The sequence below is a fragment of the Penicillium robsamsonii genome (genome assembly GCF_028829455.1).
Source record: "Penicillium robsamsonii strain IBT 29466 chromosome Unknown utg000006l_segment0_segment0, whole genome shotgun sequence".
NCBI classification, from domain to species: Eukaryota; Fungi; Ascomycota; class Eurotiomycetes; order Eurotiales; family Aspergillaceae; genus Penicillium; species Penicillium robsamsonii.
The window spans coordinates 693,985-707,914 of record NW_026643224.1 but is presented as its reverse complement, the minus strand read 5'-3'; the positions used below and the strand labels follow the sequence as shown (position 1 = coordinate 707,914).

The 13,930-nt window shown below is 49.9% G+C and overlaps 4 protein-coding genes across 4 annotated transcripts; 2 read left to right on the top strand and 2 right to left on the bottom strand.

Annotated features, from left to right (window-relative positions):
* Positions 1 to 266: 266 nt before the first annotated feature.
* N7447_009991 (MFS transporter) lies at positions 267 to 1,909 on the top strand (the record flags this gene model as incomplete). Its single annotated transcript, XM_057234253.1, has 2 exons — positions 267 to 931; positions 1,012 to 1,909. The coding sequence occupies 2 exons, from the start codon at positions 267 to 269 to the stop codon at positions 1,907 to 1,909; spliced, it is 1,563 nt and encodes a 520-aa protein (XP_057081537.1).
* A 730-nt stretch (positions 1,910 to 2,639) lies between these two features.
* N7447_009990 (sister chromatid cohesion factor PDS5) lies at positions 2,640 to 7,193 on the top strand (the record flags this gene model as incomplete). The annotated part of the gene is made up of 3 exons (XM_057234252.1): positions 2,640 to 2,975; positions 3,052 to 3,432; positions 3,501 to 7,193. 3 exons carry the CDS (start codon positions 2,640 to 2,642, stop codon positions 7,191 to 7,193), a joined length of 4,410 nt encoding a protein of 1,469 aa, XP_057081536.1.
* Positions 7,194 to 9,233: 2,040 nt separating this feature from the next.
* On the bottom strand, positions 9,234 to 11,725 carry N7447_009989 (SWI/SNF chromatin-remodeling complex subunit SNF5; the record flags this gene model as incomplete). Its single annotated transcript, XM_057234251.1, has 2 exons — positions 9,234 to 9,677; positions 9,734 to 11,725. 2 exons carry the CDS (start codon positions 11,723 to 11,725, stop codon positions 9,234 to 9,236), a joined length of 2,436 nt encoding a protein of 811 aa, XP_057081535.1.
* Positions 11,726 to 12,649: 924 nt separating this feature from the next.
* On the bottom strand, positions 12,650 to 13,516 carry N7447_009988 (endonuclease/exonuclease/phosphatase family protein; the record flags this gene model as incomplete). Its single annotated transcript, XM_057234250.1, has 1 exon — positions 12,650 to 13,516. The coding sequence occupies one exon, from the start codon at positions 13,514 to 13,516 to the stop codon at positions 12,650 to 12,652; it is 867 nt and encodes a 288-aa protein (XP_057081534.1).
* Between the last annotated feature and the right edge of the window lie 414 nt (positions 13,517 to 13,930).

Sequence of the window (13,930 nt, the reverse complement as noted above, 5' to 3'; positions counted from 1 at the left end):
TCTCGGAGATTGAGTGTACCGACATGATGGAGTGAACGGCCGATATTACATCTAGCGAATAAGCTCGGTCTCCGCACGCTTCTTTTTTTTACCAATCTTTGAAGTCTAGGTCGGAGTATTGGACAAAAGGAGAATGCTTGTCGGTATATTGCGGTCTTGGGGGTCATATAACTCACCACAGCTCGGCAGGTTCTTTCCCAATATGGTCTTCTTTCATACACCTACGCAGTCTTACACATCTACCTACGTACTAGGTATTTGGAAAGATGAGTCCTCAGGCATTTGACTCAAGTACAACCACACCTCGCCTCAGCATCGAACACGGTTCCATCGATGCAGGCGTTGCCGACACTATTCACGATAAGAGCGAGACAGATGTCGAGAACGCGGTCGAAGCCCCACAAAAGCCCGATAACTCCAACAAGGATCCCAATCTTGTCGACTGGGATGGCAAAGATGACCCCGAGAACCCCCAGAATTATAGCAACCTGCGTAAATGGATCATCACATTGACCATGTCCTCCATGACAGTGTGGATCACCTTTGCATCCAGCGTCTTCTCGACTGCGACTCTGGTGACTGCAAAGGAGTTCAATGTGTCGGCTGAAGTAATGGTTCTCGGCACCAGTCTAGTTGTTTTTGGCTTCGCTCTAGGTCCTCTGTGCTGGGCACCGCTGAGTGAGCTATACGGTCGTCGCATCCCGCTGTTCTCAGGTTACGCCATCTTCGCAATCTTCCAGATACCCGTGGCGGTCGCCCAGAATCTCGAAACTATTCTGGTCTGCCGATTTCTCATTGGTGTCTTTGGCTGCTCTCCTTTGGCCGTTGTTGCTGGTGCGATGGCTGATATTTGGAACCCCGTGGACCGTGCAGTGGCTATCGCTCTGTTCAGCGGAGCTACTTTCCTAGGACCTATCATGGGCCCAATTGTGTGAGTACTCGAATTGGCTCTTCAAAATACCCTTGAAAGACATCCCCCCAAAATACTATGCAGAAACTAATATTCTTTAGCGGTGGTTTCATCACAGATTCAAACCTTGGCTGGCGCTGGACTGCATGGATCACCCTGATTGCATCCTCCTTCTTCGGTATAATTGCCCTCTTCGTCGTTCCCGAGACCTACGGCCCAGTCATCTTGCAAAAGAGAGCTGCCCGTCTTCGTGTCGAAACCAAGAACTGGGCTCTCCATTCATTCTTGGATGAGCACAAGCCTACAATGTCAGACATCGTTACCAAGTACCTCTTCCGACCTCCTCAGATGCTTGCGCAAGAGCCGATCTTGCTCGCTATTACTCTCTACCTCACCCTCATTTACGGAATCCTTTACCTCTTCTTTGAGGCCTACCCGATTTCCTTTGGTGAGGTTCGCGGTTGGACCCACGAAGGTGTAGCTGCCCTTCCATTCATTGGCATTCTCATCGGCGTCGTCCTCGGAATTTGTCTCATCATATTTAACACGAAGACTCGTTTTGCACGCAAACTTGCAAAGCATGGCAAGGTCGTTCCCGAAGAGCGCCTCGTGCCAATGATGATTGCCTCTGTGTTGCTTCCAATCGGTCTGTTTTGGTTCGGTTGGACTTCTAGCCCAAATATCTCCTGGGTTCCACAGGTCATTGCCGGCGTGCCTATTGGTCTAGGCATTCTAGTTATCTTCATGCAGGGTCTCAACTACATCATTGATGTGTACATGATGTTCGCCAACTCCGCCATCGCGGCGAATACTCTCATCCGTTCAATTGTGGGTGGCTCGTTCCCGCTATTCGCTACACAAATGTACCGGAACCTTGGTGTAGCTTGGGCATCTAGTGTTCTGGGTTTCATTACTCTGGCTATGATACCCATTCCTCTTTTGTTCTTTATCTATGGTGCCAGAATTCGCGCTATGAGCAAGTTCAGTCCTAAGTTCTAGGCCATTGATTCATCTGTCTCTCATTTTCAGGTGCACAATCAATACATGGATTACACTGGGCTTTTGCTTTTCACATGCATTGTTATGACGACAGATCTGTGAAGTCAGGCCGCTTTTGTTACAAAAGACTTAGTTCTTTTTCATATTTTAATCGATACTATTAATATCTCTAGAATTGTGCTTCTCTATACTTGCAATTTGCCTGGATAGAAAGAAAATTAAAGTCGTATCACGCGAAGGCTGCTTGCTCTATTCTTAAGCCGAAATCAATATGGCCATGATATCTACTGACAATGGAACTCTAGGCATTGCTGTTGACATTACATTTGGTATACTCTTCGACCGAAAGTGCATCCGGTAAAGTGCCCACATTGATGCATAGATACTATCAAAGTGTGTTGTGCAGGTTACCTTTGTCTCTTAAAGCTCTCGGGACTTCTCTTCCCTGAAACAAGACTTCTAAGTTGAGATAAACAAATGAAAGCTAGGCCCCAGATGGTAGTATGGATGTAAGCATGGATATAATATCAGACTTTCAGATTCAAGGCATTAACGGATTCATATTAAAGTAAATAAAAGATCTCAAAATATACCGTGGCACCTGTAGTACCAACTTTGTAGGGCAGGACACGGTCCCGTGCGACGCGTCCTGGGCGGTCAATCTCCACCCAAACTCCCGTGTTGAAACTCTCCACCTCCCCAGTCCATGTGAGAACTGCGATCATCCACGATGCCTTCGCGCTCTCGCCCAGGTCCTCCCGAGGTGGAGGAAGACTCGGGGCTTTGCAGTCTGTCGTTCAACCAGCCGCTCTCATGGCGCGTGGGGCGCTCCGCCATCCCCATCGCGGATCTCCTCGAACGACTCCAAACTCTCGCGCAGGAACTCCGCAAACTCGACCAGGAGGAAATTGATAAGGAATCGCTACGGAAGGTGTCCCAGGAACTTGCCAGTGGGAACTTGCTTGCCCACAAGGATAAGGGTGTCAGAGCATGGGCTACGTGCTGTATCGTTGATGTATTGCGACTATGCGCACCGGACGCGCCTTTTACGCGCAATCAGTTGAAGGTGCGGCAATTGAGGATACACAGACTATGTGTTTTGTTTGTGCAATCGAAGAATGTACTGACTGATAATAAATTAGGATATCTTCACATGTATCGTGTCCTCGATTATCCCCGCTTTGGCCGACCCATCCAACGCCTACAATGCCCAGCATATCTACGTCCTGGGATCTCTCGCCGAGGTGAAGAGTGTGGTTCTGATGGTCGATCTTGATCACCCGGACTCGCTCATTGTCCCGCTGTTCGCGGGCTGCTTCGACATCGTTTCGGGTTCTTCGAAAGCATCCACCGGTGAGGAGGTGGCTAAGAATGTCGAGTTTGATATGACCCGAGTACTTGTCACGGTGATCGATGAATCGCTCGTCCTGGCCCCCGAGGTGGTGGACATTATCGTTGCCCAATTCCTTCGAGTCGACCCCCGAGTGATGGACAACTCGAACAAGAAAGGAAAGCGACCAGATGTGCCGCTTGACGCCAAGCAAGACACCCTTCTACTGAAGGACTACCCCCCGCCTACAACATGGCCAAGGCTATCTGCCAGGCCTGCCCAGAACGAATGACCAGTCACATCAGCCAGTACTTTAACAATGTTATTATCGATGCGTCTGTGCCAGCTGCCCAAACGAATGGCTCCAAGCATGCCCGGAAACCCAATCTCGACGACTCCGACGAGGAGGGAGAGGATATCAAGGAATTGAGCAAGGCACACCGTCTGATCCGGGAGCTTTGGCGGGCTTGTCCCGAGGTCCTGCAGAATGTCATTCCGCAGATTGAAGCAGAGCTTTCTGCAGAATCAGTGGCCCTACGTTTATTGGCGACCCAGACCATCGGAGACCTCGCGTCCGGAATCGGTGTTGCAGGTCCCCCACCCCCTCCTCCCATGGACCCGACAACCTACCCGCCAGTGTCACTAGTAGATTATGACAAGACGATTCCCCAACCCAATGTTTTGTTGACCCCCGTATCCCCCAAGCCTTTCTCTCAAGTCCACAATTCCGCCTACGAAGCCTTCTTGAGCCGTCGTCTTGACAAGACACCATCAGTGCGTGCTGCCTGGGTCACAGTTGTGGGGCGGATCCTTCTAACTTCAGCTGGAGGCTCTGGCCTACACGAAAGCGAAGAACACAGTCTTGTCAGAAATCTGGCATCGATGCTCCGCGACGTTGATGAGAAGGTCCGTGTGGCTGCAGTTGATACCGTCGGGCAATTTGGGCTTTCCCAAATTGTCCACAAGCTAAGTGTGGATGGTGGTTGTTTATCACCAGACTCGGTTCTTGCTATTCTTGCTGAGCGAGTGAAGGACCGCAAGCCGCATGTGCGTGAACACGCCATGAAGATTTTGGCTCGCATGTGGGCGGTAGCTGCTGGTGACATCGAACAAAATACGGAGCCCGTCGTATCCCTTCTCAAAGATGCACCATCTAAGATATTTGATGCATTTTACACCAATGATCAAGAAATCCATATCCTGATCGACCGCGTTTTGTTCGAAACGCTTCTGCCGCTTTCCTATCCCCCTATCAAATCGAAACTTACTCGAGGCAACTCGAACCAATCACAGAAGCAGAAGGAGAGCCAGGCGTCTGAATTTGAGCCAGAGGCGGATGTTGACAAGATTCGCGTTCGCCGAATTCTTACTCTGCTCCGAGGGTTGGATGAAAAGGCGAGGCGAGTCTTTTTCGTTATGTTGGCCCGTCAATTGTCGATGAGATCGGCCGTGACGCTTTACCTAGAGGCCTGTGAGAAGTACAATGGTGGTGTCGTTGACAAGGACGAAGAACAGATTAAGACACAATTGTCCAAGATCATTGAATCATTATCCAAAACCTTCCCAGATGCCTCACGCGCATCAGCAGACTTGTGGAAGTTCGCCAAGGTGCATGATCGACGAAGCTACCAGCTGGTTCGCTTCACCATGGCTGCTGTGAGTGATTACCGCACTGTTGTCAAGGCCACGAAGGAACTCCAGCGGCGGGTCCAGACTGCAAACAACTCTCCCCTGCTGGAAACGCTGACTCCTCTTGTGTACCGATGTGGGTCTTTGATCTTCAACCGGAGCCACATCCCCGCGATCATGAGCTTGTCCCGAACAGATGAGAACGGATTGGCCAATGCTGCACAGGAGATGTTGAAGCAAATTTCATCTCAAAATCCTGAAGTCTTAGAGGCACAGGTCCAAGAGATGTGCAAAGACCTCGAGTCTCAAGCCCCCAAGGCTTCCTCCGCTGGTGATGGTGGTGCTGAAGATATTTTGAAGGCTTGTGCTGGTTTCGCTAAAAAGCTTCCTGCTAAACTCCCCAAAGAGCGCAAGTTCTTCCAGGCTCTGGCCAACTACGCCCTTTACAGTTCATCGCCGCATTCTGCAAAACATGCCATCTCAATTCTCATAGCTACGGCTGACCGAAAAGAGATGTATGCGAAGGATTTGGTGCAAAAGTGTGTTGAGAAGTGGACGTACGGATCTGATCGATTCCTCACTCGCTTGGCCGCTCTGTCGCAGCTGAACCTTCTTGCGCCGAGAGAAGCAGACGAACAAAGCGATGCCATCATTTCGATTGCCGTCAACCAAATCCTGCTCACCAATCGCACACCTGAACCAGGATCTGAATACAGCTGGTCAGAGACAGTTGATGATGAGACCAAGGCTAAAGAATGGGCATTGAAGATCATTGTCAACCGCCTTCGGGCTAAGGACGGGGCAGACAATGAAGCTGACTTCCGTGCCCACGCAAAGCCTGTCTACGAAACATTGAATAAATTGGTGGCTGGCGAAGGCGAGATCTCTAAGAAGAAAGATACCCCTGCAGGCCAAAAGTCGCGCCTTCGCCTCCTCGCTGCCAAGTCCTTGCTCAAGCTGTGTGCTTCCAGCACTATCTGCGACAGTCTACTGACGCCGGCCGATTTCAACGCAGTCGCTTTGGTTGCCCAGGATCCACTCTTGCAGGTGCGAAGTGGATTTATCAACCACCTGAAGAAGAAACTCGTGCAAAAGTCACACCTCAGCCACCGATGGTACATTGTCCCCTGTTTGCTTGCTTTCGAACCTGTTCATAGTCTGAAAGAGAGCACGCTTACATGGCTACGGTCCCGAGCGGCATACTTTGCCCAACAGGCGCAAGCCAGTGGGAAACGGACGGAACAGACTATGGTCATGGAATTGATATTTTCGCGTCTCCTATCTTTGCTTGCCTACCACCCCGATTACCCGTCTGAGGATCTAGATGAGACAACGAAACTCGGTGACCTGACCGACTTCTCTCAATACATCCTTTTTTACCTCTCCGCAGTTGCCAATGAACACAACATGTCATTGATTTTCCACGTCGGACAGCGCGTCAAGCAATTCCGCGATGGCATTACCAAATCAGACGAAATCTCCACCCGCCTCCACACTCTATCTGATCTGGCGCAAGCAACTATTCGCCGGTTCGCAGATGTCTACTCCCAACAGCACAAGTTTGGCGGTGCCGCCGGTGCAACCAACATCTTGCAAACCTACCCTGGAAAGATGGGCGTCCCCAGCTCCCTTTTTGCCTCCATGGGCAGTCACCGCGAAGCCCAAGATGTCGCCGACAAGAACTTCCTTCCAGATGAGTTGGATGATTTGTTGGATCGCGTCGTCCGAATGGCAATGAAGCCTAGGAGTCACTCTACGCACGGTTCGCAGGGCGGATCAAGCAAAAAGCGAAAACCAGAGTCTCTTGATGCGAACGGCAAATCCCCCATGGCCAAAAAAGCACGGAAGGAAAAGTCTTCTCGTCCCGCCCGCAAGTCCACATCATCGATCAGTACAGCTCCCAAGCCGAAACGGAAATCAAAGAACGACGACGGCTGGTCTTCTGACGGAGGCGCTGGAGGCGACAGGCCTGCTTCCTCTCGCCGCCGCAGCGTCCGAGGCACCGCAAAGGCGGAAGTCAGCTATATCGACAATGACAGCGATGATGCGGACATGGAGATGGCAGAGTGGGAAAATTCGAACGAACAAGAAAACGGCGAAGATGACGCGGAGGAAAGCGAGAACGAAGAAGTTCAAGAATCGGAAGACGATGAAGAACTCTCTGAGGCTGATGAGCCCGAGGTCAACGAGAAGGAACCCACGCCACCTCCTGTGAAGAAGCGGGGTGCAAAGGTCACTGCTGCCAAGGTCGATGTCAAGAAGGCCGAGGCAAAGAAGCCAACGACTACCAGCGTGCCTTCGCGACGCTCTTCCCGTCGTGGATAAAAATCTCTCTACATGGGACATAACATGGCCTGGCTGTGTGGTCACATACAGGCCATGCCTCTCATTTCATCCAAGATTCACACCTCGAATGGTCATCTATTTATGAGTCTTCAGCCAAAATCTTTGGGACATAAATGCCTGATATCTCTGCTGTTCTCAAATCCAAATAAGTTGTGCGATTACTACGCGGATCGTTCCCGTCAATATTCATATTCATATTCATATCTTGATTCCCATGTTATTTTCATTTATGGTTTCACAATTTCGTCCCCATTATGTGCTCTGTTTCCTTGCAGTCAATGATGGTTCGAGATGTATACCCCATCTGCCTTTTTTTTTTTTTTTTTCTGAAGTTTGCATCGGTCTTGTGCCCGAGTTTTCACGAATATCTCTCTTTGCGTATTCCCGTCAGATATATGCTTTCTATCTGTAAATGAATTGAACTTTGTTCCAAATGTACTTCTTTACATCGTAAGCGTGATCTTGTTTAGATGGTTTCTTGGAATGCATTGGAGACATCGAAACTGTGCGTATTGAAAAATAAAAACCTATTGCCATCAAAAGAAGTATACAGCGTGCTGTGTGTTGCGGAGCTGGACCATTCCTCATATCTTTCCTTGCTTCGAGGATGATTTCGAGTAGGCTGGAGACATTATTGATGCTGTGCGTAGAAATGTACAAGTAAAGGAAGTACTAGGCCGTACTCATCTCTATACCGGCTCTAGATTGGTCCAGCATAATAAGAGTCGTATTCCCAAACAGTAGCACATACTACTTCTCCCATGAGATACTACTCTTCTTGATACCTTTATCCAAAAGCATCCACATAACCTCAGTAAGTCCGACTCAACGGTGAGAAGCTGAAGTTTGTACATGTGCTGCGAAATTGCTTTATAGACGCCAAAGCTGGTTCCAAGAGAACCGCGACCCGAGGTCAAATGCCTTGCTCGCATGTTGATCAGGCGTGTGCTTCGATCTACCGCGAGTAGGATTATTCACACAGGCCCCAACCAATGTCGTCTGGCAAGGTTCTATTTGGGTGTCGTCTGCATCATATATTAGCATGTTATTCCTGCTGATCCTGCATAGCGACCAAGTGACATACCTCTCAACCTCCCATCTTCCCAGCCAGAACAAGAAGTGGATGGTCTTAGGGACCAGGAAATAGGCGAGCATTCTCAACGGTAGTTGTCTATCTGCGCAGCTGTCGAAGAAAACATTGAGCAACTTTGTCAAGTATTTTGGTAACAATATTTCAGTGGACGATGTGAAGCCGAAGTCCTTTTGTGTCCTGCGAAATTGCTGGACGTGTATACCTAGAAAGGTACGGTCTATAGGAAAGGTACGACCCTGCAATGAGGTAAGAGACATAATAAGCTTGGATGTAATATGTAGTAAATCCAATCCCTCCAACAGTCTCATGCCCATATCTTAGGTACTCGCTTCACTGCGGATATCTCGCTGGTAGAGGTACGAGACGAGAGTCCGATGTAGACGGTGGTATGTGACAGCGAAACAGCTTGCCTCTAGTAAACAATCGACGTAGTGATTAGAGAAATATCATGGATTGATCATTGGAAGCGAGAGACAGAGAATAAGATATGAGGGATGGATATACACAAGGGAGAAAGGCAAGGAAACAGGCCTCAGATAGCTGCAACAGATGGGATACCGGTAGCAGAGACATGGTTTTGATACCCTACTTAGTCATTCCATATTGTAAAAATTGAAATATTTACTAAAGCTCAAACCGTCTCTCAAACTGCTATTACACATGGTCCAGCGAAGCAAGGGAAAAAAAACACTCAAAAAACACCCCGGAGAAACATTGAGCGCCAACAGGACAAAGATCGCTCCACCCGGCACTGAGAAACCACCTATGCAAGACCGGCACGAGTGAAATGTGAGAAGAGACTTCGTATGGAGAAGAAGTAGATGGATTGAATTGAACAAATGTGTAAAAAGAATATAAGCGATCTGAAAGAGAGGTCGAAGCAACCACACAAGACGCCGCTGTCATCACTTCATGAACGAGATTGACTATGGCTGAGATCCGCTGGCTGAAGAGGGAGAGGCTCCAGGGACCGAGGCATTCCCGAGGGCTGAACTTGCGCTCGTGGGCATTCTAGCCCCAGGGGCCGGACTGGCACTTCCGCCATCGGGGTTGGTAACACCGCCACCAGTCTTGGTTAGACGCTCTTCGACGCGCTCCTTGTGCTGCCGGTTGCGGAGATGGACTTCAAAGTTGTCCACTGTCATGCCCGGGCCGGGGGTGTACAGCTTTCCGGGGCAGTCGTGGCAACGAATACGGGGGAGGTATTGGTATTTGATATTTTGACCAGCCTGGAGGTTGTTGGGATTCGCCACGGGAGCCAGGGTTTCAGTATCGACCGCGGAATAACGCATCACACCTTCGAAGGAATCGTTGGGGTGAGATTGTTTCAACTTGCTGAGACCAGCGGCCAGCCAGTTGGGTGGTGGGGGCTGCATAGGCACAGAGTCAGCCACGGGCCAAGAAACTGGGGTTAGAATCTACTCACGCCAGAGACACCAGGCTGCGGAGGGTTCGGTGCATCAACAGCACCGGTTTGTTGGGGTCGCGCCGGAGGATGAATTCGGGATTGTTTATCGGATGGAGGCGCCATCGTGCGCGGTGGCTGTCCTACGCTGGATTGAGCGGAGACAATGCGCCTTCCGTTCCGCAGATCGACGAGCTTGTCACGCGAAATCTTGAATCTCACTATCAACTTATCAGAGTCATCCACACTCTCTTCTCGATATTGCTGTCTTCGGGCCGAGACTCGGGGCTCGTGGTACACTGGTTCAGGGGTTGCAGATTGTCCAAGGCTGGCGCGAAGCGCGGCATGGGCTGCAGATGCCGCGCCTCTCATGCCTCGAGTACGAGCAGTACCCTGTGCGAGGTTGGGTCCAATTGCAGGAGAGCCAACAGAGGAGTCGTCGCTATCAAACTCGTCTGAATCATCATCTCCCCGGTTTCCAGTCATTCCACGACGGCGGCTGGAACCGGTACGCTTGATCACATTGCTTTCATCCATGGAGCCCACTGAGTTGGGTATCACAGATGAAACAATCATGGTACGAATCGTGCGTTGACGGTCCTTGAGATCCGGCAGAGCAGGGCCACCACGACGGTTAATTGACCGTTTCTGGCGACGTTGCTCTCGGGATATTGAGATTTCAGTCCGTTCAAGATCTGCCTCGTTCAACTCATAAAGATAGGGCGTATGCTCTTTGGCGGATTGGTATGGTCGGAAGGCAGAAGCCACAGGGGTGGGGAGGAATGAGGCATGGAGGTCTGGGTCTTCGATTGGACGGCCATCGAATGGGTGAGCGACAATGTACAAGGATTTGGTGAAGAGTTGGGACTGTTCGCGAATTGAATGGGCGATGGCGGTGGTGAATTCACCGGAGAGGGATAGATCATCCGTCATGCATAATGCAAATTCTTCGGGAGAATTATTGGGATCATTGATATCCCACTCAAACTGGTCAATGAGGGTGTGTTGGCCAATGGTGATGTTGAGCTTGACCGAAATGCGCATCTCGTCGTTTTTGTACGCGGTGTAGGGTAGCTGAGGATCAAGAGGGTCTTCGTGTATGTTGAGGTGCGGGTAATAATCTATCACCTGCTCCTGGATGCTCTGGGAGATCATTCTCGCCAAAGGGACGGAGCTCTCTACTGCGAGACCCATGTCTTCGACCAGCTTCTCCGCGAACAAGTCCGGAGACACAACACGATCATGAAGGTTCCATGTGAAAGTGTCGCGGATCTTGACTTTTTCCCAATCAATGTCCAAGCGAATAGGGACCAGATCCTCCATCTGTTCGCTCTGCGTCTTTGCGTCACGTCGTGAAACACGTAGTTCTCGCGTCTTTCTATTTCCAGGCCGGCGTCGATGGGTTGGATAGAGAAGTTGAGGGTGTTGATTGCGAAGGTCGGTACGGGGGTTTCCAAATCCCTCATAGCCCACACCATACAGTGCAGCTGGGTTTAACTGATTTTCGCGTCGTACTCCCAAATAGAAGTCGCGTTCCGCTCGCTTACTCTTTTGTAATTCCTGGCTTGGATTGTGCCAGGCAGCTGCGGCCGAGTGTTGGAATTCGCGCTCAACGTACTGCGCCAGGAGAATCTTCTCCAGTGGCGGTTCGCGGGCGCGTACGGCCATGGTCCCGGAGACATCTGTAGATTGAACAGCAGATCCATCATGGGATCTCTTTCTTGCGGAACCATGTGTCCCATTTGAGCGAGGCGTGCCATTGGAAGCCTCACTGCCGGGTTCCGACGAGGATGACACCCCGGAAGCAGCTAGCATGGCCTTTGCGCTTTGCTTTCCTTCTGCAATTGTATCTGGCATATGACCATTTATTGATCGGCTTGTCCCAAGGTCGATGCTGTCTGGACCTTGCTCCCCCGTGTCCGACGCGCCAGAGCTGGTCTGGGCACCAGACTGAGGGTCCCCGAGTGATTGCTCTGAGGGCAGCGAGCCACCCGTCACTTCAGGGGATGGCATCGTGGATGGTTTATTGAATGCGAAACGAACGTCTGATGCCACTCGTATGATCTTCGAAGCTCGGAGTGGCTCTCAACGCGACAGGGATAGGTTCGGGTCGGTTACCGTAGCATTATGTTATGGGATGGAACCTGTCCATGCGATCAAATTATAATTAGTACGTGTTTTCAGATAGTACCCTACCATCCATCACCGTCGCGGCCGTGTATCCAATGTCACCTGGGGGGATGAGCTTGATGGATGAATATGTCGCAACGGGCGCATGTCCCGAACACGCCACAAGTCACCAGTTGAGGGTGTGTAACGGATTGAATGGGGACATCACATGGAAATTATGGACAGGAAAATCAAGTGGGAAGGAATTCGAACATACCAGGGCCGAAGGGGGGAGAGAGCTCTCGCCGATGTTTCGTGAATGGACCAGTCGGGAGTTCCAGCGCAGAATCCGCTCCGGATCGGTTGGAGCCAAGTCAGCTGACCTTCTTCAATCGATTGTGATGATCCCAATCGACGCGATTTCTTCCCCGGAAAATTGTTTTAAGCTGGGGGAGTTGTGGTAGTTGGTCTGTTTTTTTTTAAAAGCCGTGATGGTGAAAGAGGCAAAGGAGAAGGAGGGAGAGTACCCGTTACAAGTGTCCGCACCCGTCTAAGATCAGGCAAAGAAACGTGCCCACTCTACATGTCCAACAACCACAAAGGGATTATATACTAAGATATAAGTCTACATTTTGAAGATATTTTGAGGTTATTCCCACTCATCTATGGGCTCCAGGCCAACCTATGACCCCGTTTACCAATTTTACATACTGTCATGTGATCCACGTGTGTGTTACATAATGTTCTGTCCCCCGAGGTCCCGACCTCGGAAGGTCCAGGTATCTCTTAGCCTATTCATAGTCTAAGTACAAATGTATCTATTAGACTTTAGAGAGTCAAATCCACAATAACCGCCCGATGATCTGAGCACAATACACCATCGTCGAACCGATTCCCTAGCACTGCATACCCAATGACTGCTAATCCCTGACCTTCAGTTGCGGGTTTCACCAGAACATAGTCAATACGGGAGGCTGGCTCATCCTCGTAACCAAACCCGGTCCAAGTAATGTGGTTACCATATCGTCTCGAGCTTTCAACTTCCTTATATGCATCAAGCAAGCTTTTTGTTGCCTCTTGGTAAGCTTCCTGGTTCTCTTCGCTGTTGAAATCACCAGTCAAGAAAGTGCCGGAGATGAGCTTTGCGAATTTGTTCTGGCTGTACTCAGAAATCTTCCCGAGAATGATACGCGCAGCTTCAAGACGAGATTGAGACCCCTGGTCATCGAGATGGGTGTTCATGGCAAGGACCGTATTCCGAGTAGCTCGATGGGTGAAGACACCAATGGTGACAATGCGGATGGAGGATGCGTCCCAACTCTTGGACGGCTTTTCGGGTGTTTTGGATAACCACACTGTCTCCCAATGTAGTAACTCCCAGACTGCTGGTCTGTAGATGATAGGAGAGTATTCCCCGGCCTCATGGCCATCATCTCTGCCAACGCCGATATACTCCCACTCTGGTGCTTCGGGCTTTGCGTCCTGATTCAATCCAGCCAGGATTTCACCCAGTTGGTTATGAAGAACTTCTTGCAGGCAGACGAAGGTTTCTCCACAATGACGAGTCTCATATTCAAATTCATTCAACAGCAATTGTTTGCGTTCAGCCCAGGGCTTTTCGCCTTTGAATGGAGACGAGGTTGCATGTCGGATATTGTGCGTCAAAACCCGGATGGGAAGTTTGGTAGAACTCATAGTGTGGAATACAGAAAACTAGGGGATTAAACTACCAACAATGGTGTAGTACATCCAGGGATATGTAGCTATGTCGTGGGTTTACAACTGAGGGGAACGTTGCAATGCCTCAGGCTACTACTATACTTGAGACATGCCACAGCAACAGGGCCCACTTCCAGTCACGGCCCTAGAGGCTATGTACATAGCACATGGATGTAGGTAGGTATCTAACAGACAACCGTTACCCCCACATGTAAAAAGTCGTTTTATATGTAAGGATTATGCTTTTCGCGGGCCTACAGTTAGCGGTCAGTGGTTCGTCTTTTTGACTACAACGCTGTAGAAGGAAGAGAAGATATTGAAAAATGTGATCAAGTAGACCCAAAAAGACATTGAAAACATAAAGTTTATTAAATTATCTCGAGTTAACTG